Consider the following 22,739-nt stretch of genomic DNA (forward strand, 5'->3'; position numbering starts at 1 on the left):
TCTTGACAATAATCAATTATCTCACCTTTGATTGTGTGCAGTAGTTCAGCTCGAGCACTTTCTACATGAATATAGGCTCGTATGTGTCTCCTTGTACAGTGCTAAATGAGCTCAGATTGCAAAAGATTTACTTTAAGTTTTCAGGATTCAAGATTCACAAGGTGCACAGTATTACCCCTATGAAATACCCAGTTCAAATTCCAGCAATAAATTTACCAATAGGTCAAGCAAGACCAGACAAATAGATACAGTGAAGTAGGAAATAAGCGACCAGTTTCAAAATAGAAACAATTAATTCTGAAGTAAAATCAATAGGTAGAATAAATTGCCTGTGATGTGTAAAACCCAGACCCATTATATTCAGCACTACTTCAGGATAGGTGCCGTTTTGGAGTCCCAGAGATCCTGGTCCTGATAGTCCTTAGCCTTCTTCCAAAGGAACAGAAAGAGAAGTATAAATAGGCTCAGTGAGACAGGTCGGAGAACATCATCTGAGTTTTCTTGGCTTGGATACAGGAGAAGAATGTAGCGGAGATAGGGGCAAGGTTGCAGCTGAGGATTTGTGCCGTGGCTTGTACAATCATCCCTAGCAGGCTGCTGTCCTGAACTGTTGTACTGCCGCGTCAAACAGGGGTGAAAAAGGTGATGACACTGTTATTTACAGCTCTAATTCTTGGTTGTACTTCTTGGTTGTAATGTCTGACCTTTCATTCGTAGTCTGCTTTCATTTTACAATGTATAAAACCTAACTTGCAGTGTCATGAAAGTTTGCATTGGTCTTGCATTTGTTTGTGCGTTGATAGACGACATCTAATGTTTGATAGTCGACTGTCACAAAAAATTGCATTCAAAACCTGCTGGTAATAAGGAGAGAAGGTGGATAGTGTTCTACTTTGATACAGGTGGAGGACAAAAGCAGCACACAAAGGAGACAGAGAGGTGGTCCACGCATTGAGTATTGCAAAAAAATTACGTGCTGTAGAAAAACCTGCGTTACAGACTGGAGTTGTGGAGTTTGAAGGACATGGATGTTTACCAGGCGGAGAGGGTCTGGTGCAAGGGTCACACGCAGGCCCACTGGCCGTGTTGTTCTCTCCTTGACCAAGCCGCTTGAAAAAAAACTCCAGTGTACGTGTTTTTTCAAGCTCTACACGCTGAAGCTTAACAGCTATTCTTTGCCCTTCCTCTCCCTCCTTACTGTCCTTCATGTTTACCCGAGTATTGCTGCTTGAGATTGTATTCCCGGGCAAAAAGCTTTCTTCTTGCTGATGAGACGGAAAACAGGCATATAATGTCCATGAAAACATAATCAGGTATCCACCTCTCTTTAATCTATGAACCTTTCTATTCAGTTTAGAATGAGACAGACTGGTGTGGGTCCTTGCAAATGCATTTATTTTGATAGGTTGTGCAGTTAGATTTAGCTTGCTAATTAAATGTAAGAAAAATGTAAGAAAAAGCCAATTTTTGACCTCTGATTTTGCAGCCTTGCCAAAGAAAAAAGTAGGTCATTACTGCAAAATAAAAGCCTGGGGAAGAATCAAAATAGGAGAAAAATTTGGAAACAGAGGATCCAGTGTTTTCTGCAGGGTCTAAAATTCTGAAAATATCTCAGCCTCCGCTTCAATTTTGATCATTCTTTTTTTATTTGACCACATTTCAACCCTTATCCCTCTGTTTTCTTTGACAGACAATGAGGAAACATCCATTTTATTAGAAGGATTTTGCGATTTTAGTAATTTCTTGTTTCAAAATGGTTGTCTTGTAATTGCTGAGTTTCACTCTCATGACTTGGATGTCGGAGTTCCTGCCATCACTTGAACGCACCAAAATGTGTGCTTTCATCATAGCCTGAGTTTGCATCGGATTATCGTGGTAATCCAGTAATAAAGGTATTATTTCCTTTATTACCGGATATGTCACCTTATCTCAACAAAACTTCAAGTCTCTCTGACTTGATTTTCATAGGGTGCTGATAACTAAGGACTGGATAGAAGTTGCGGAGCAGGGCCAGATTCACCCACTTGGGGGCCCCAGGGTAAAAATGAGCTGTAGGCTCAAACTGAGCCACGCAAACATACATTCCCCCAACCCATTTTGTCCCAGAAACCAACCAATGTTTCTACACTGGAATACTACCCTGCCTGATGTTTGCTGTATGTCAGTGAAGTTTGCGTTTGCGTCATGTGAGCAAAACATTAACTGGAATATTAAAGATATTAAATTTATTAAAACTAGATTATCAGACAGGGGCTCAAGATTGGAAAATATGCAGGAGCTGCCTTAGGGCTCCTACCATTTCTTGTACCAATATTGTACCAAATAAATTTGTAATTAATTAAATTACCACAAAGTAATTGTGACACAAACAACCCTGGTGTATCTGGGGCCACTGAGGGTTCTGGGGCCCTTGCGCAGTTGCCGTCTTTGACCAGTTGATCATCCAGTCTTGGGCAGGAAATAAATCTAAAAACACAATGTATGCAAATGATCCGTAGTAATATTCTAAGTGAAATCATGCAAAACCACCAAAGTTCTAACACTAATAATTTACATTACATTACCAGTGTAGGTATGTTAAGCTTGTTTTTATAATATCATACTGGGTGTGTGTAATAAAGAACCAGAGCCAGGCGTAATCTAGTTAACTTTCAGTCAGTTCATAACTCACAGTCATAGCTGGCTGTCTCTGAGCTGTGTGTGCCTGAGAACCACTGTACTTTAGCATACATTAACAGGAAAAAGCCTGTGGGGAGGGAGGATGTTCTTGTTTTACATGCCTCACCATTTCTCTCTTTCTATTCTTCTGTCTGTCCACTTCCTGTGCTCGCTCTCTGACTTCCTGTGCGGTCTCCTTTTTTGGTTCTAGGTGACCATCTGGGAGGCACTGACCAACAGCAAGCCAGGAACGCACCCCCTGTCCTGTGACCCAAGTCGTCTGGAGAGGTTGGACTTAAAACAGCTTCTTGTTTTATGACATTCACCTTGTCGTCTTCTGCTGTGTTTCATTTTCATCCGCCCTGTTCTGTAAACTATACAACCGTTCATCATCTCCCCCTCCTCCGTCCAAAAACTAACCCCTCTGTGACCAGTAAATCAACCAGGGACTGTCGGTGAAGTTGGATGAAAGAGCCAATTGTTTAAGATAAATGGGACGTTTATCTTGAAAAGACCTGCAATCCTCAAAAAAACAAAAACAAAACAAGCCTAAATCTCCATGACTGTCCGGACAAAAGAGATATATCCTGCCATTCTTTCACCCATATTGTCTCTGCCTTCCTCTCACTTCTGTTATGTATTGTTATTCTTCAGTGTCTTGCACTCTTCCATTGTTTTTTTTCCATCCCGCAGTTTTTTCCTTCCATCCCTGACTCACATCCTGTATTCCTGTCCTGTCCTACCCTGCTCTATTCTCTTACCCATTCTGCCATTCTCCTCTCATCTCCTATCTACTGCTCACTACTGAGTGTGTGTGTGTGTTTGTAGAGAGAGAGGGGGAGACTGGAGGATGAGAGAGTTTCCTGCTTTCACAGTCGACAGTGCTGCTGTTGACTTTAGCTTGTTATCTTCAGACAGTGTTTTCTCTCTCTGTCGTCCCTATTTGTAGATGAGTGGATGGATACACAGACATTGTTGTCTTTTTCCGTTTTTTTTTTTTTTTGACACAATCTTGCCACTGCAGTGTTTACTTACACCAAAGTTATAATGTTAGAGGAAACCTAGCTCATTTACTTTGACAGTAAATTGTAGTAAACTCATACAAAATTATACTGAAATCGTTTATGTGGCGTCCTGTGGTGCAATCCTTGACTCTTTTCACTCAAGTTATTTTAACTTGCCCACTTAGTGACAAGGGGTTTATGAGTTGTTACTAATAGCCAACTTCTGGCTTGTGATGTTGTGAAAAATCTCTCCACCAGCATGACCATTGCTTTGTCTCTGTAGTGAGCATAACATCTGAATGGTGTTAAGTATTAATAAAGGGCAGTGGGTCTAAATAAATAATTTATTTATTATTAAGTTATTAATTTTTAAACTTTAATTTTTATTTTTATTTTTTTGGGCTTTTCAGATTAGGAATAACGATATGTTAATGTAGCACAAATACAAAAAATAGCTTCAGAATAATAGTTTATCATTCTTATGTCACGTTTGTCCATAATCAAACAGTTGCGTGACATGTTCGGCATCTCATGCAATGTAAAAGATTTTTAAAAATTCCCATTTTTTTGTTATTAATTTTTACAAAACAGGTCCCTTTTTCCACTGAATATAAATTTCCAAAATAATATCGAGCCATGCTCTTTCCCTGGAGGATCAGCTTTACGCCAGTTTCTTGTTGTGGCTTTTTTGCTGCCTGCAAGCAAAACTTTTGTCAAAGTATGAATCAGGTACCATTAAACACTGGCTGTCTCCGTCCGGTACTTAAATGTAGGTACAGTGGAAGAAAACATAAACATGACTATGGGGAACAAGGGAGTGACAGTTGGGCTTTTTTTCGGCAAGGGGAAATAAAATCAATTTTAAGTATCTTTGTGAATACTGGGTACCTGCAGTGTAGGTAAAGTTTAGGAAAAGAGGGTCTAACAGCATTTTTCTTATGGTGTAATTAAAGAGTAATAAAGGGAGAAAGGCCACACATCATATTGACCACATACCTTATATATACTGTGTAATGTAAAATACAGATTTTAGTATCACATATTAATAAACATTATAGCAACATGTAGGAGAAAACACAATATAAAAAAGTATACCTTCGCCGATAGCTACAGCTGCACTCCAGAGTTTTATTTAGGTCATATTTATGGCTTCTGCCTTATTGTATGATTTGAAATAAAGACGAGTTGAGGAATGGGACTATACTTTTGAAATTTTTCTCCTACCTGGCTTGTTCGTCTAGCGCTGCAGCAGCTCGTGTCAGGTACAGTGGAGTAGAAAACGGACGCCCCTTTCTCAAGCGAACAGCCAAGGAGGACAAACTATAACATGATAAAATAATGTAATAACGTAACATATAGATGTAGGAGAGTCAAACATGGTTAATCCTTAATGTTTAATAAGGAACCTAGTAATTTTTTATTTTAAATCTCTTAATTACACAGTAAGAATAAGATATGTGGGCTGTTCTCCTCCTTTTGATACTTTAATAACAGAGGAAGAAAAAGACTGTTAACACCGTTTCTCCCAAACTTCAGTTTTGTTCCCCCGTTGGTACCCAGTTCTTACAAAAATCACTGCCTTGTTCCCCATAGTCTTGTTTTCATCCACTGTACCAGTAGGAACAAGATTAAACCCGAAATTCTAGGCTGTATTATAAAGTGTGTCCACTATCTGCCTCTTTCTTATATATCCTCCTCAATGTTACCGTGACGCCTTTTATGACTGCGTTTGGGTCTGACTTTCTGTGAGCTACTAATTCTGCAGCTACAAATGAATTAATAAATCATTACTAAAGGGCTGTTTAAAAACAACCCACCAAGTCTCCAGTTGTAAATTAATTTAAAAAACACATAGTAAATGATTTATTAACCACTGATTATAAATTATAAACCCTTTCTGAGGTGTGATTTTTTAATGTGCTATCATAAAACTGAATCTAATGGAAATACTGTACCTATTGTAACCCTGACTTAAGACCTCTGCATGGTCAGTCATAGAGCAGGTGTTTCATCCCGTGTTCTTCTTTCCTTTTTCCTCCCTCACTTTTCCCGACCCCAGGACCCCCCAGCACAAGCCCCACCCCCCCTCCAGCCTCTGCTCCACCCCCTCCAAGAAGCAGCCAACCCCCTGCAGTTACGACGAGCAGCTGCGCATCGCCATGGAGATCTCGGCCCGAGAGCAGGAAGAGGCGGAGCTGCGGCGGCGGCAAGAGGAAGAGGAGCTACAGCGCATCATCCGGCTGTCACTCATGGAGAAATGAGAGATGAGTGGCCCAGCGGTGGTGTAGTGGGGGGGGGTGTCTGAAGGGAGGGGTCTGGACCAAGGACACATGGGAGAAATCGGCAGTATAGGCTACTTTAAAACTTTAAGCACACTCTGTATGTGGCTGGAAATAATCATCTTAGTGGTTTCACGCAATGAAATCGCCTTCTCCCTTCTCTCCCATCGCCTTAGCCAGACCACTCCCATGAAGCCATACAGTGAGGCGGCAGTCCGGGCCTCAGACAACCTGAGAGGGACGCCAGCATTCCTCTCTCTGGTGCCACATGGTACTTTTCTTGACCAGTGCCAGTTTACAACCAACAATACATCCAATACAACATGTTTAGAATGCCTCCTTGGATGAGTGATTTCTGTCTGTTTGAAGGTGTGTGTGTGTGTGTGTGTGTGTGTGTGTGTGTCTGTGTGTGTGTTTCAAAACCAGCTCACCGCACAGCGGTCAACAGGTCACCTCCTGTCCTGTAAACATGGTTTGATAGGCCAACTCTCCGCTCCAGCACTAACACCACGCGCTCACTGAGTCCTTTTGCCACCGAGCTGTGTGGTTTTCAGTCTTAACTGTGATTGTGTGGGGGGAGCAGCGACGAGTCAGGACCGGTGGTGTAATACTGTAACCCTCTTCATTAAAGGTTGGTCAAGTTAAGTTGAATGTCGACAAACCATCTGACCTCCTCAGTTTTTAATGAGAAACATTAAAAAAAAAAAAAAAACATACAAAACAAAAAAAAACAACAAAAAGAAAAGAACAGACTGGTACATTTTTTTTTTTTTTGATTTGCACAAAATCCAGATGTACTGTACTTCGTTTTTTGGTTGGATCACATATATGACTGTTAAGGGATTGTAGATGAGGAGTTTGAGCACAAAGTAAACTCAGGCCAGCTCTAGTTCGAGCCTGACGTTAGACCTGCGGGAGCACAGATATGATGATACTACCAGATGAGCACTTGGCGTACCAACTGTACTGTACGTGACCGTGAATGAGTTTGTGGCAGGCCTGTGTGTAATCCAAACGATAAAGAGACAACGCTTGTGGTTTGTAAGTGGAATGTGGAGTAGAAATGTAACCGAAAGTGGTTTTCTGTATATTTGCATCTTCTCACCTTTCATGAGCGGATGATTTCTGTGTTTTCTGTGTTGTCACAGTACAGTGTGCGTACGACTTTTCAGCATGGTCTGCACCCGTGCGAGGTTCGTTTTTGTCCGACTTGAGTCCAGGCTGGAGACCTGCAATATCACGGGACGCTCGCTGAGGGAATACGTAACCCGGGAGGTGTCACTGCAGAGGCTATCAGCAGCAATGTTAGGTTTTATTGCACCCTAAGAGCAGCTTAGCTCCTCACCACAACATGCTGAAAACACAAAATGTAAAACCACCACCCCCCCAACCCCCAAAAAAAAAAAAAAATCATACAAAACAAAAAAAAACAACAAAAAGAAAAGAACAGACTGGTACATTTTTTTTTTTTTTGATTTGCACAAAATCCAGATGTACTGTACTTCGTTTTTTGGTTGGATCACATATATGACTGTTAAGGGATTGTAGATGAGGAGTTTGAGCACAAAGTAAACTCAGGCCAGCTCTAGTTCGAGCCTGACGTTAGACCTGCGGAGCACAGATATGATGATACTACCAGATGAGCACTTGGCGTACCAACTGTACTGTACGTGACCGTGAATGAGTTTGTGGCAGGCCTGTGTGTAATCCAAACGATAAAGAGACAACGCTTGTGGTTTGTAAGTGGAATGTGGAGTAGAAATGTAACCGAAAGTGGTTTTCTGTATATTTGCATCTTCTCACCTTTCATGAGCGGATGATTTCTGTGTTTTCTGTGTTGTCACAGTACAGTGTGCGTACGACTTTTCAGCATGGTCTGCACCCGTGCGAGGTTCGTTTTTGTCCGACTTGAGTCCAGGCTGGAGACCTGCAATATCACGGGACGCTCGCTGAGGGAATACGTAACCCGGGAGGTGTCACTGCAGAGGCTATCAGCAGCAATGTTAGGTTTTATTGCACCCTAAGAGCAGCTTAGCTCCTCACCACAACATGCTGAAAACACAAAATGTAAAACCACCACCCCCCCAACCCCCAAAAAAAAAAAAAAAAAAAATCATAAATTAGAAAGATTGTTCCAAATCCTAGCTCTGATCATTGTTAGAAACTTCGAATATTGCAGGGCTCAGGGCTAGCTAAACACTGAGAGACGTTTTGTTGCAAGAGACAGGGGAAGAGAGGACCAGCTTGTTTTTTTGTTTCTTTTTATTTTATTCCTTTGAAAGAAATGTAAAACTTTGACACTCCAGTATCAGCACAAACTGAGAGGAACCACCTCTCTCTCCTCCATATTTCATAGTTAGGCTTGCCTGGTTGATAAGAAAAATATTAATTTTTTTACTTTTTAAAAAATGTTGCAGAAAAGAGATGTGGCCGAATGTTTTCATGGTGTATGCTGGGAAGTGAACACAGACGATTAAAATAAAGAAACATCTTTTGGGGCAGCAACGTTCGACTGGGCTTTTTTTAAACTTTATCCTTTTTCAAATTACAGACAGCTTTCACATGCTTTAAATTCACTTGACTCCCCCTCCCACCCTGAGTTCGGGCTGCGGCTTTCTACTCTTTCATTTTACTGGTCCTCTCCAGTGAAGGACGGTGACAAAAGCAATTAATTTCTCACGAGATATGGAAAGCTGCAGCGTCAGTTAGCACCAGAGAGGGCTGGTCTGTTTTTAGCAGCTTCCACCTCCATCACCCTCCCTGTGACATGGATTCCCAGTGTCTGAGTCAGACCCAAGAGGGTTCTTGCCTGTAGTTATTTTAGGCTTGACAGGGAGGAAAAAGACAGCTTAGAGACTCTCAACCCTCGAAGAAATACCACTCAGTATTTCATGGTGGGTGAGAGAGAGAATAGGCAAAAATGAAATCATTTTCTATGTGAATCAGCAGAGTGCAGCCGCAACATCTCCCCTTGCTCTGACTCAGCCCGACATTGTAAAAATAACATTAGGACGCTGCAAGCGTGTGTGAAGGGAATCTCTATAAGAGCCACAGACATAAAACATGGTTTATGTGTGTGTGTGTGTGTCAGAGAGAGAGAGAGAGAGAGAGAGAAGAGGAGCATCAGTATGCAAAGAGGAAGGATGCATATCTCAGCCGTTTCACCCAGGCAGACAAAACACTCGCTCTAACCCTCTCTTCTCTGCTCCACTGATTTTATTCCTCACTGTTTCAACTATTTCTCTTTTCATGACAGTTTAATTTGGGACCCGCGCTGTGTATAAAAAAAACAACAAAAAAACAGTCCTTCTTTAACCCGTCTGCTCTGTCTACTGAAGTGGATTTAATTGGTGAAATCATCGAGGGATCTTAGCTTTCCTTTTGATAAACTAGAAAAAACCTGCACTCAGACACAGAAAATTAGACAATATGAAGCTTGTGAGTTTGATGTCTTTTTTTAATTGCCTAGGTTTTTTTTTGTTTTTTTTTAAGTCTGGTCAAATCCTTTGTCATTCTTTCCTGGTCAGTGCTGCTATGTAATTTGTGTGTGTGTGTGTGTGTGTGTCACAGCAGGCTCCCGATGGCCTACATCTCTCTGTTTAATTACCCACACGAAACAGTAGGTAAAATGTCAGCCTGAAATAAGCTGCACCGAGTGCTGATGGAAATCATTTCCCCGAGGACACGGAACGGACTTGTTCAATGACACAGTTTCTTTTAGTTAAAAATGATAAGTAGAATGTATTTCTATTAACTTCAAGGTTATGGGGTTGACCTTCACCCATTAACGGTGGTCAAATTTGACCACAGTCAAGGGTTTACTTTCAAGAATATAACTCTTGTAACAACCTTCTCTTTTGCCTTAGGAGGCGCTTAAAACTGTAGTTCTCAGCCTGGCCCGCAGGTGACAGTAAAGTCAACGATACATTTGGTTACATTTCAGTCTGTAACAGTCATCTCCTTTCCTCTTCTCAAACAGGGACGTGTCTGAGAGGAAGCAGTCAGACTGAAAACAAGAAAAATGTCACTGCAGTCAAAACAAACTCACTATATTTATTTACTGCTAAAGCACTGAATAAAAAAACATATCAGCTTTGTCCTGGTTCAATTAAAAATCTGAATAAAGACACGTCTGTCCACTTTGAAAACAGAAACACTCATACAGAAACAAGTCTACTGAGATCAGTGCAAACAAAATCCTCCTCCAGGGTAAGAAACAGACTTCAAATTAAAAGAAAATCATCTAAACAGTAAAGTGCATGTTTTGAGAAAAAGCCCCTCTCGCTGTTGCTTTAGAAACTCAACAGACAAGGAGGGTCACACACTGAAAACAAATGCTTCTTTTTAAAAAAAAAAAAAAAAAAAAAGGACAGACATAGGACATAGTGGAGCGCATACAGTATGCACAGGTTCAGTCTTCGTTTGGACATTCATATTTCATTACTGTTAATACAAACCTGAACTCCAGTTGAAACAACACATCCAGTGGTTTACATGCAAACATATGTTCATCATTCAACTCTGACACACTGTACATACATCGGAGGTTACACGAGGTCAGTTTTACCTGCTACACATTCATACACATCATGCAGCCTCTCTCACGCGTACACAGCTCCAGTCGTGTCCGTTCCAGTCCATTGCACTGAGGTCACATTGTATTGTATAGCACGGCGAGGGTTCGCTGCTTTTTCTCCGCGGACGCTTTGCGAGAACGTCTTGACGAGTGGCCCCTCCCCTGCTGACGTGATGTAGTGACCACGCTGCTCCCGCTGCCATCCGGGTCCTCCCTCTCTCCCGTCTCTTCTTTCGGACAACAGTGCGGGGTGGGGGAGAGGGCGAGGGACCGGGGTGGAGAGGAGTCATCCCGGGACCAAACTGTCTTTCGAGCCAACACTTTTTGCTTCTTCCAGGTGTCATCAGGATAAGATGGGAACGTGGAGAAAGAGTCCTGGGAGTGTGCTGATGTCGTCCTGCTGTGTGGCCTCAGGTCCAAGTCGCTGAGGTCGTTGGCGGACAGCTCCAGACAATCCAGCTTAGCCAAGGAGGCTGACCTCTTCATGAGAGAAGGCGGGGTGAGGCCTGCCTGGCGGATGCGAGCCTCGAGTTCCGTGGCTCTGTGCCACCCTGTCAGCTCTAGGAAACTCTTCCCCTCTCGTCTCTTTCGGAGCCACTGCCCTACTTCCAGGCCTGGAGGGGTCTGTTCGGAACTCGCCCTTTTACAAGGTCCTGGCTCTGTGTCCATAGCATCTCTCAGCCCCCGAGTCTGCTCCAGCTCCTGTACTTCACTGTCCGTCGTCTCCAGGCTGACGCCCTCGTGGAGGAAAGCCTGCAGCTCTCTGAGCGTCTGCTGAATCCTCTCCAGCTCCTGGCTGCCACGAGCCAGCCTGCTCTGGGCATCACAGCCGGGGCCACAGCCCCCCCGCCTGCTCTGGGACCTGGACTCCAGCCTCTCATCTGTGTCTGACTCCTGCACTGTCACCCCATCGAGAGTCATTTGATTTGGACAGGCCTGGGGCAGGGTCTGACACTGCTGGTTTTGGCTGTGGAGCTGGCTGTGTCCTTGGGACTGGGCTGAGGTATTTAGAGATGATTCTACTGACTGACTAGCAGAGGCCAGTGATGAAGTCAGCATATGGCTATCGATGGATGTGTGCACAGTGACAGGTATAGCACCAGAGACTTGGCTGATATTTGAGTTAGGGGAGCAGGAAGGGTCCAGGAGTTTGCACATGCCTGAGGAGTTGAGTCTTTGAAGCTCGTGTTGTGACCCTGTATGCTTCTCTCTGTCTTTGGACTTAGCAGATACGGCCGTGATCTCTCCCTGAGTGATCCGTTGTTCTGTGGAGTGATGAGGGGAGCGAAGGGGAGGATGCTCAGCGCTCGGGGAGCACAGAGGCAGTCTGACGGGAGGGCTTTCAGTGCTGGGGGAATGCAGCGGGGATCGCTGAGACACCGCCATCTCCATTTCCTGCCTCAGCTTCTGCTCCAGCTGCTCGGTCGCCCGCCGCACTGAGCCCGCCGGCCAGTCACACGGCAGCATGGAGGGAGACGGCGGGTGTGAAGGTGGAGTTAAAGACCCGTGCGTGATTTCAGAACCCTCTGCCTCCTCCTGAGGTTCTGGTCGGACGAGCTGAGGGCTGTGGGGGGAAGGAGGGAGCGACGAAGAGGAGGGGCTAGGAGGAAGGCAAGGCGCAGGGTGGCATATGGCTTCGATCTCAGTGACAATATGGCGGACTGATATTCCGTTGTCATGGTGAGGGTGATGAGTTCGGTCAGGGCTGGCTTTGTCAAGACTGTCTTCACACTGAGGAGATGCCTGAGACGAAGAAACAGAGAGCGAGAGAAACACACAGACTGTATTAGTCATAGGCTCATGCTGTTCCTCCAAACAGGGACAGTCTTCCTTTTAATACAGCCAATGATTTAATATTTCATCACGACCGTTTTGTCATTTTTTACCATAAATTAATTTATTACCTCTTAATCTACATACAATACCACTGCCAGGAAAACTCGAAACAAATTTATAAAAATTAGAAGAGGCAAATAAGTGTTAAACCCTTTTGACTCTTCTTTCATTCTCCAGCAGGTGTCACTATAATTTATGCAGATTTACTGTGTAGTCTGTTTTAGTTAAGTCTATTTGCTGCCTTTTAGTCCCTGTAGGCAAACTCTGGTCCAGTCGGATTCCAGTTTCCAGCCTCACTAATACACATGACCTAACTGCTGCTTACTGAACCCAGACCAATGTGTTGGTAGAACTCTATGTGAACGAAATAGTGCAATAAAAATGGGCCCGAATTTGACGTTGACCACCACAAAGTGACCAACAGCACTAGTCAACTTAGTTAGCTTAGTTTATGTTCTGTTGAGAATATGAACAGACAGATAAATGCTGTTTAGTACACACACGATTGCTTTTCTTTGTCTTATGATGAACAATATTTTAGGTGTTGTAGAACTGATCAGACACAGCAAAACTTTTGATGACATCATGTTGGGACATTTTATAAACCAGTCAATTATCTGGGAAAATGATCTGCAGGTTAGATGATGATTCATGCTTGCTTTCATAAAAGTTAGAACAGATTGCAGAATCAGAATGAGCCTGTACCTGACTCCCATTCCCCTGCTCCTCTTCCTCGTCAGCCTCCGTTTCTCCGTTTTCCTCGTGCGACAGCGGCGTCCTCTGTTGTGCCTGCTCTGAAAGTGTCCGAGTTCTGCCATCTTGGGCCAGGCCCAGAAACTTTTCCCTGGCACTGAAGAAGTCGATGCTGTCTGTGCTGTGGTTTGACGACCCATCGGCCTCGCCGCGGCTGTAGAAGGCACTGCCTATCTGTAACTCGCTGGGATTGTTGTTGTCGTCACTGGGGGCAAGGGGAAGAACCAGTGGGAGAGGGCTGGTGTTTGCAGGGCTGAGGGGGCTGTGTTTGTCACTTGTTAAATCAGATAATAATGATTGTTCTATTAAGTCTGAGTCCGTGGATCCCAGAGTGAGAGGAGAGATTTCTTCTGAGCTGCTTCGCTCAGGCAAATTGAGGTACAGTTCCGCTGGGTTGTTTTTGGGCACTGAAATAGACAGATGTGTGGGAGGACCCTGGTGAGCACGCTGCAGTTCAGGAGTAGGAGGTAGGATGTGGAGCGATGGTGGCGGGTGGGGTACAGCAACAGGCACAGTGACAGCCACGCTCGCTGAATTGTCCAGTCTTTCCTCTGGGACTACAGTGGCTGCTCGTGGGCTGGGGAGGGGAAGCAGGGGGGGGTCTTCACAATCTGATCCGACCTCCTCCTGAACCGGTGAGTCACACACACCATTGTTGTGTGTGTGCGAGTCAGAGCTGTGTGCGGTGTTTGACTTGGCAGAGTCTTCGGGTCGAGCACCAAGCGCCTGCAGTATAGCCACGCCCAAGAAGTGATGTAAGGAGGGGGAGGAGGCGTTGTTGTTGTTGTGAGAGTCGGAGTGGCTCAGAGAGTGCGTGGAGGGTTTACACATCCACTCTGGGCGATCTGACAGGTCACTGTCAGAGTGGGAGCGCCATAGCTTATTATGCCTTTGTTTGCTGTGGAAGAAAAGAAAAACAATACTGTTTTACCACCTAAATACACCCAAACAAATGTGTATACTCTACAGATGGTTCTTTATGAAAGCTCACCTGGCCAGCAGAATTCCCTGATACTCCTCCAGCTGTTTCATGAAGGAAGGGTTTGGTTTGGTGACCGCCCGTCTCTCTTTCACGTAGTCGAAGGCAGTGTCCAGGTCCCAACCGTACTCCTTCATGGCATAGGCGATCACTGTGGAGGCAGAGCGACTCACGCCCATCTTACAGTGAACCAGACACTTAGCACCGGCTTTCCTAATAGAGACATAGACAGAAAAGAGAGCTTGTGTTGGACTACACTGAGAACCCAAGGAGAACTTAAGCTTTGTGTGTGTGTGTGTGTGTGTGTGTTTAAGCCTACTTGGCTTTGGTGATGAATTTGTAGGTGTCGTTCCAGTACTCCAGCAGGTTGGTGGCCTCCTCATCGTACACTCTGATGTTGTGGTACTCAAACATCCCGGGGAAGAAGTTGTCTATTTCCCTGGTCACATTCAGGATATATCGCACTCTACATAAGACACAGGAAGAGGCAGGCTGACTTGCTGACCTTTTAATGTCAATACTTGTCAGAAATAACTGTCATCAATTCATTTTCAATGCAGGTTAGTCGGATGATGAATGCTTAGCTTATACAACACAGGTCGAACATTGCTGTAAATTATTTTGGAATTCAATGTAAGCAAACGGGAGGCTTGAAATAACTTAAAAAAAAAAAAAAGAAACTATCCTCAGGTCGGTTACTGTTGATATTGTGAAAATGTATATTTTAATTGTGGATTTGATACACTTGTAAAACAGAAATTTAAAGATCACCCCAAAGTGATGAAAGCTCCCAAAAAAGCAAGCAAGAGGACCGAAGATTATTTTGTCAAAAATCTATATAGTTTATCATGAATAACCAATTCATGGACTACTGAGAGATTAAATCCGGGGCACGAACTTTTGCACAATAATGCTTTGATGCAGCATTAATGGTTTTTCTCATTTCCACAAAAACATTTAATACATGAACTGTAATCCTTCCATGTATTAAAATTCAGATAGTGAGATTGATGAATGTGTCTATGTGTGGTTCGTAGGGTAAGTTACGTGACACAGGAGTATTGTAATAACTGGTCTCTTACCCACTGTTCTGCAGCTCCTCCAGGTTAGAGGCGTTCCACTCAGAGCCCTGGAGGCAACACAGGTCCAGTCAGTATCAATGTGTACACAAATTTATTCAAGAGAAAGACAACAGAGTGCAAGTTATAAATCTATACTGTGATTTAACCTCAACTTTGACACAACCAACTGTACATTACTACATTGACTAATGACCAAGAGATGTAGATCTGCTAATATCTTATTTCTTATCAGTGTAGTCGAAAACAATAAGTTCCATGGTTACGAGACCACAGGGCTCCTGGTTCTTACCAGATAGACGTGTTCAAAGATTTCCGTGGGGCTGTCCATCTGTCCCAGGATGACTATCATCTCATTGTCTATGAACTCCTTAAACTCCCTCAGGTTACACACCATCTGCATCTCCAGTTCTGTTCGGATCTGGGAAAGGAGGACAAGTCTGAACTGAGAAATTCAACTTGTTTATGCCAGAGTGGAAAGGAAAAATGTTTCACTAATACAATGGTGAGAATTTGCACTCGAATATCTAAACTAATAAAGTGCTGACCAGGATTTATGTTAAACCTAAATGTAAACATCACTCCATTCATCTATGTGTCTCTCACCTCCTTACAGGTGACGTTCTCCAGGTCTTTCTGCATCATGATCTCTCGGAGGCGCATCTTGATCAGCCTCTCTGTACGCTCCCTCTCTGTGGGCCTGTAGATACAGACACAAACACCTTTATCAAAAACACCTTTAACACATTCTCTCTTAGCCTAAAAAAAACAAGTTTGGACACAAAGAACTACCCTCACAGTCACAGTAACGACCGTTGCCTTCTGTTCATTGATTCATTTTCACTTTAGTCTCAATGAGATTACTTGTTCCACAAAAGAATTGCCACTTTGTCTGATTCTCAGAAACTGCAGAGGGAACAGAAAATCTGAGAGCGTGGCCCATCGGCGATCCACAACAAAGTCCCCCTGTAGAATATGCCTGTTGTTGTGCCTGGCTCTGTTTCTAACCACTCTGCTGGGGGACGCATTTAGCCTTTGGACACCATGCTGATGATACCAACGAGTGGCCTAATTACCTCTCAGGAGAGAAGAGCTCAGTTTGTCTCCAACCCTCTCCTTCTTACGTTGTCCAATTTTCTCTTGTTTTGCTTCTAACTGATTCACTGTGTAATAGTACACAGCAGTGTGGGCCAGCAGTCACAAAGTGTGCAGGGTGATGGCCACAGGTGTGCGACTGCAGACTTAAAAGTGTCTTATCTTTGTTGGAACAATGGAAACAGTCAGCTTGTTTATCCCAGTGTTGAATGTCTTACTGACCCCAACAGATTGAGACAGACAGAGTTAAGAGAAGGGAGACCTTTTCACCCTTGCCAACAAATGCAGGTTAGTTACCGACATCCAGTAACACTTTAACCGCCCAATGAGCCTTGACTTGCCTGCAGACAGCCTGACGGAGGGATGGCTGGTCAGGAAAAAAAAAAGAAAACAAAAAAAAAGTACACATGTGACGAGTGTATGACGACAGGAAGAATGGTGCTAATGATTAACTGAGGTACGGGAATTCTGTCACGTAGTTGAATGTGTGATAGAGAAGTAGCCTACCGAAATTCACAGTAAGTACCATAATTTAACTAACACGAAAACGTGCCAACAATCAAACAACTTCCTGCTGTCTCAACCATTTGTTCAGTGGTTATACAGGGAAACAAGCTGCCATGTCAACAAACACTAGCTGGTCATGCAGCTTTGGCAGTCACGCTGTACGGGAAGGCAAACACGGACTTTATGACCGACAGTCTGTGTGTTTGGATGTGTGTACTGGAGCTCATAGAGTGTGGGTGGTAATCTTGGTGATAAGTGCATTGGAGGGCAAACACAGCTCCTGCAAAGAGAGAGTGTGAGGTATTTCTGTTTCCAGGCAGACAGTAAATGGGGGTGTCTCTTGACTGTCAAGTTTAAAGTGGAACTTGCTCTCTCTTTTGCTTTTTATTTTTTTCCATCCAGGGGCATCAGGTGCATGCAGCAGCAAAATATCTTGCTTAATCCCCCCCTCTATCTTCTACCTCCTTCTCTTTGCCTGCCACCTGCGTCTGTCCGTCCCTGTGCTGGTCTACCTATTTGCCTTTCTGGACTCCGTTTTTTTCCAAATGTAAATCAAGCCGGCCAAAGCCTCAGCTATTCTGGACACACGAGGATCTCTGAACTGTGTCCGTGTTTGTGTGTGTGCAAGAGAGCGAGAGAGAGAGAGAGAGAGAGAGGCACGTGACTAAGCAACAGGAAGGGGAATTTCCCTGGTATTAGTAAAGACATAAATCCAGCTGTGTCATTCCCTTTCTATGCTCTCATGTGAATCTGTTGACAACTCTGTGTCACAGATTACAAAGTTCTGTATGTATGAATGATCATGAGCCTATGCCTATACAGTTCGGCCGTGCCTGCATGTGTGCCTTTGGGGTTGTTTTTTTTTGTGCCTCTCCGTGTTGCTTCTTTTTTACCCTGAGAAGTTACAGACAGCATGTGACCCCAGTTCCAGAGTCCAGGGCTCTGAAGACTGATGGCCTGCAGTGGTCTGCTGTAGGGATGTAGCAACACTGTCGGCACGTGAAGAGGGGTTAGGCAATACACCCATTAAGATGCGACTGAGCACATCTTATTTCTGTTCTTGCCTAAATACAGCTACCGAGAAACGCCTTTGGCTTTCTCCCAATCTGTGATGAAAGTACTGTAAGAAATGTTCAGGTCTCCCCTGTTGTGCACTTCTGGTTACACATGTTTGATCACATTTGCATTAATGTTTTTCCCACACCCAACCCGTGTCACACCCTGCTGAAATGCATATGCATGCGAAGACTCTACATTATAATATTAGCCCCAGTTCCATCTGCACAAAGGAACAAATTCCTTTTTGGTTTATCATTTCAGTACATTCAACTCAGATCACTAGCTTATGATATACTTTACATGTGCGTATGAAGAATTCTTAACCCTCTTGGCTTTTAGTTACTTTTTACAAAAGTTTTCAAGAAAGCAACCTCTGCAATGGATTCAAACAATTTTGTGAATTTTCACACATTACTACTACTTTAATTACTACGTACTAGTTGCAGCATGCAGGGTAATAGGGTTTCTTGTGGGTAACCATTCAACTATCCTCTGTATTGAAATTATTCAGCGCAGTGTATTCACTCCACAGGAATTTCACACCACACATCAACGGGGGCTGTGCTGCTCTGTCATACAAAATGAAAACTTGTGAAAATGACTATGTCTGGAATGTACCACAAACCACACAATATTCCAGATATTCCATCATCAGTGAGAAATGTGGATTTGTGTAATGTGTGTGTATATTCATATAGCCATCCTTGTCCTTTACTCACAGGTCTGTGAAGAGAACAGGTGAGTTTGCACGGTGCGACTCGACGTCCTGCATGGCGTTCCACTCGTTGATACAAAACTGGCTCGAGGAGATCCTGCTCTGGTAGTAGCTGATCCAGGTCAGAAACAGGCTGCCTGGGTAGTAGTTATGGCAGCGAGCCACCTCGCACGCTTTGTGGAGTGACTGGAGGGCTGACCTGCGGCAGAAAGTGAGAGGGAAGAGGATTCACACTTGAGAGGTTGTCTTGAAAGTATTAAAAATTTCTTTTAAAAAAATGGAGTGAAGTTTGGAGTGAGCAGAACTGTGTTCTTTATATATGTAAGGGAGGAATTACGCGAGATGGAGAAATTACAAAAGTGACAAAGAGAGAAAAGAGGAATGAGTAATAGCTTATATGAGAAATATAATAAAGGAGATTAGTGGAATAATTAGTGATAAAAATGAGCGAAAAACAGAGATAAGAGGAGAACATGAATACAGAGAAGAGACATAATGCAGAGATATAACTGCAGATAAATGAAGGTATCAGAGAATGTTGAAGGGAGAGGGAGGCCAGAAGAAGAGCAAAGTAACAAAGGGACAAAAAAAAAAAAAAAGGAAATTAAGACAATGAGTACAGAAATGAAGTGGCAGCACGGGCATGTGAGACACGGAGAGATAAAGAAGGGACTGGAAACAGAAAGATAATGAGAAAAGAAGCAGGAGAGAGAGAAGATAAGAACACTGACTAAGATGAAAGGCTAGAGGTCAAAGTCAAACGGGGAGTCCAATGGATACAGTCTTTTTAGGGCTGTAACCCTAACCCTAATTCCAAATGCAACTTCACATACAGTAGCTGTCATTTGTTGGAAAAAAATAAAAGGATACTCACCACATGGCCTGGACAGAAACTGGCTTGAAGACATGAACCCTGTTCACTGTCGACACACTAAAACCACTGTGGAGACAGAGAGAAGGGAGAGAGAGATTAGAAATGGGATGCCCAGTACTAGTTTATAGCCGTCTTACAACAACAACAAAACAGCTAAATAAGACCAACATGTAAACTAGGCATCAGAGCAGTCAGCCAGTTCCCCCTAGGAGCAGTAAGAGGAAGCAGGACGTATATACGGTGTCTTACCCATCTCCATCCAAGTGGATCAGAGTGTCACTCCACAGAGGTAGTACCAGACCCACCGTACAGCAGCTGGCAGGAAGATAAACATGTTAAACAACAGCACAACAACACAAGGTTTGAAATAAAACAGAATAGTACAGGAGTCACACAATCATGCTTACTTTATATTTAGTTGCTGGCTACATCATGATATCTAAGTATGTTACAGTTAGAGGCTTAAAATGGATTTTTTCTTGCAAATACAAGAATAAAACAACAATGTTAATACTACTGCAAAGTTAAAAACAGGGGTAACATGCCATCTCTTCTAAGTTGTTGTCACAAGTGGGGGATTTAATGAGAGTTAATATAACACTAAAAGACAGAGTAGTATACCATTGCCATGGCACTGACCTATCAGAAGAGACAAAGTCCATGCCGAGCACAATGCTCTCCTCCGTGTCCTGTCTACCATTTGTGGAGACCACCACCATGTAGCGGGTTACCTGAGGGTAGGCGCTCTCCAGACGCACAGCCTGCAAGAAAAGACAGAAAGTAGAGATGAAGGAAGGCGAGAAAAGGAGAAACGGGCAAACAGAGGAGAGGCAGACTGTGAAAACAATTGTATAATGTCTTCTTTGGCTCTGGAGTAGCTTTTTAAAGCCTGAGAAAATAACTCCTCATATGTAATCAGGGATTTTTTTTTCGGAGACTTCAAATTTTTAACACAAAGTTGATGTTACAAAATGGGGCTGAGTTTGAAATATGTGGGTGTTAACTGGGAAGGGAGGGTCTAATAAAACACACTACTGAGGCGCACTGCAGGTCAAATTTTTTGGAGCTTGCTCCATACTAAGGATTCATTGACCGGTCTTCTTTTTAAATCTGTTACTCACAAGTTCTCTGACTTATAGAAGTGCAATATTAAATTGCCGGAGTGTCCATTTATCAAAGATGCTGCAGGGACCTTTAGGGAATTGCAGGAATGCTTAACTACACAACCTTTGTTTTTTAAATCCAACAAGCATCTGTCCTTTACATTTGCTATCAAAGAAGTGAAAACAGCCCCTTTGTTTGGCCTATAATCTCCCTAATAACAATGCCACTTGGTTCCTGACCCTCGCTTCTGTGTGTGTATGTGCGTTACTGACCAGTCTGATGGTGTCCTCTGGCCGCAGCACAGTGAACATGGTCTGAAGATGTTTCTGGAGGTCACCTGGACGGACAGAATTTCCACATCCACATTCAGTTTCAGTTTATTTTGGACAACAATCACATTCTTGGCATTTAAAGTTGACATAACACCCAAGATAGTGTATCATTTCCCCTGTGGCAAGTTTCCAGTGCATTCACATGGGAGTCACTTTCACCTGGGCATACATCTGAACTCAAATCTGAAGAAATCCACAAAAAAAAAGAAGCCCTTTTTGTGAAACAAGCACAGATGCTGGTGCTTTTTATAGTAATCAGCCCATTTCACAACACAAGGGTCTTCAGAGGCTTCCTTTTCCACAAGCAGCAACAGATCATTCTGGTATCTATGATTTCCCTACTTCATTTTCATTATCCAAAAATGTCAAGCTATTTTAAGCTTTAGGAGTTTTGGGGTTTTATTTTTTTTTTTTAATATCCAACAAACAAGGTGTCCACCACATTAAATACAGCAGAAAACTGACTTATCTGCCTTGCTGTGAAACAGTTTCAGCGAAGTTAGCACCAGCTGCTAGCCATGATGCTGTACAGGAATGTCCATATGGAAACCCTCTCTGCTATTTAATCTCAAGCTCTCCAGTGGAATTCATTTCTGGGGCTGAGGGTCAAATATGAGGAAGGAAATGCTGGGAGATGATGCAGCTGTCATGTGTGTGCGTACAGTATGAACAAGTCTTTACCTGTGTGCTTGTTCCTGCTCTGGCTGATCCGAGGTGCAGAATTAGGCGTGGGGCTGTTACCCCTGGGAAGGAACAGGGCTGCACCTTTTACTGTGAGGAAGCTCTCACTGATACTGCGAGGAAGGAGGAAAAAAAAAAAAAAAAAGACATGAATAGAAGCTTCAAACAAGTTATCTAATCCTATTTATTTCCTTTGTGTAACTAATGTAATTATAAAAATGTACTTTATTTGTAATCACATTCTTGCCCACGCTGACCCCGACTTCTCAAAATAAGCACAAGATGGGGGCAAGGAACAGACTGGTGTTGTCATGGGCTTATGTCAGTGTCACAATGCTCCATTCAGCTGGCCTCTGGTCTGCAGGCTCCCCAAATCAGAGCTGACAGCCGATGCAAGCAAAACAAGATCCAAGCCCCAATGTGAACTCAGAACACAATGTTCTCTGCTCCTCCACACAGCTGGATTACACACACACACACACACACACACACACACACACACACACACACACACACTTACTCGCACTAACAGCTGCCAGTAGGGAGGGACAGGAGGATTGGGAGGAGAGCGGGGGTCCGACAGGGAAGACTGAGCGAATCCCCCCCTCCACAGTCTTTGAGCAGAGATAAGAGCTGGCCAGCACACAGCACTGCACACACAAGCAGGTCATATTAAATGGGGTTCTGTTCCTCTCTGGAACACTTAATCTTATTATCTGTGACTGAGGTCACTGCATCGAGGAGGCGGACACATTATAAACTGTGTTTCAACTGGATACCAAACAGCGAGTGTGTGTGTGTGAGCACCTCTGGTGTGCTTGCATGTGTTAATGACTAGGTTTTTGTTTAGATTCTCACAGTGACACACTAACCAAAGTCACACAAGATGCCAATAAAACAGGTTGGAAGACATAGTGCTGCAGCTGCCTATGACCGTGTCAAATGAAAGCCATGGGACCAGTAAACCATAACCCTAATGATGCTGGGCACGAGGTCTGCCACTTGGACAGCGGGCACTTTGGCAACAGCATTCCAGCATGTATTTAGTGGATGCAAAGAGCACAAAAAGTACTTCTGTGAGAAAAAAAAAGAAAAGCATTTTAAAAGTTTAAAATTGAGTCTGAAGTAGCACATGCAGAATCCATTATATTAACAAAAGCATACTGGGTGTATCAGCAGGTTTTACCAAAATAGGCACCACAAGTCAA

The 22,739-nt window shown here is 43.5% G+C and overlaps 2 protein-coding genes across 3 annotated transcripts in view; one reads left to right on the plus strand and one right to left on the minus strand.

Annotated features, from left to right (window-relative positions):
- The window catches only part of ankrd13b (ankyrin repeat domain 13B), a 42,016-nt gene extending 36,077 nt beyond the window's left edge, over nucleotides 1–5,939 (plus strand). The window contains exons 15-16 of the mRNA XM_040131033.1: nucleotides 2,870–2,946; nucleotides 5,722–5,939. Of these exons, the coding sequence (XP_039986967.1) occupies nucleotides 2,870–2,946; nucleotides 5,722–5,923 (279 nt within the window). The 3' untranslated portion in view covers nucleotides 5,924–5,939. The remainder of the gene's footprint in view (nucleotides 1–2,869; nucleotides 2,947–5,721) is intronic.
- A 3,275-nt stretch (nucleotides 5,940–9,214) lies between these two features.
- Nucleotides 9,215–22,739, minus strand: part of ssh2a (slingshot protein phosphatase 2a) — a 32,789-nt gene continuing 19,264 nt past the window's right edge. Inside the window, exons 3-15 of one of the 2 annotated variants that reach the window (XM_040131026.1) lie at nucleotides 21,532–21,644; nucleotides 20,791–20,855; nucleotides 20,054–20,175; nucleotides 19,664–19,729; nucleotides 19,415–19,480; nucleotides 18,545–18,739; nucleotides 15,771–15,864; nucleotides 15,457–15,585; nucleotides 15,168–15,214; nucleotides 14,405–14,551; nucleotides 14,098–14,298; nucleotides 13,059–14,004; nucleotides 9,215–12,260 (exon numbers count right to left, since the gene is read on the minus strand). In XM_040131026.1, the coding sequence (XP_039986960.1) occupies nucleotides 10,593–12,260; nucleotides 13,059–14,004; nucleotides 14,098–14,298; nucleotides 14,405–14,551; nucleotides 15,168–15,214; nucleotides 15,457–15,585; nucleotides 15,771–15,864; nucleotides 18,545–18,739; nucleotides 19,415–19,480; nucleotides 19,664–19,729; nucleotides 20,054–20,175; nucleotides 20,791–20,855; nucleotides 21,532–21,644 (3,859 nt within the window). In that variant the 3' untranslated portion in view covers nucleotides 9,215–10,592. The remainder of the gene's footprint in view (nucleotides 12,261–13,058; nucleotides 14,005–14,097; nucleotides 14,299–14,404; nucleotides 14,552–15,167; nucleotides 15,215–15,456; nucleotides 15,586–15,770; nucleotides 15,865–18,544; nucleotides 18,740–19,414; nucleotides 19,481–19,663; nucleotides 19,730–20,053; nucleotides 20,176–20,790; nucleotides 20,856–21,531; nucleotides 21,645–22,739) is intronic. The other variant, XM_040131025.1, reaches the window with a different exon arrangement.

The sequence above is a fragment of the Xiphias gladius genome, chromosome 7, assembly GCF_016859285.1.
Source record: "Xiphias gladius isolate SHS-SW01 ecotype Sanya breed wild chromosome 7, ASM1685928v1, whole genome shotgun sequence".
Lineage (NCBI taxonomy): Eukaryota > Metazoa > Chordata > Actinopteri > Istiophoriformes > Xiphiidae > Xiphias > Xiphias gladius.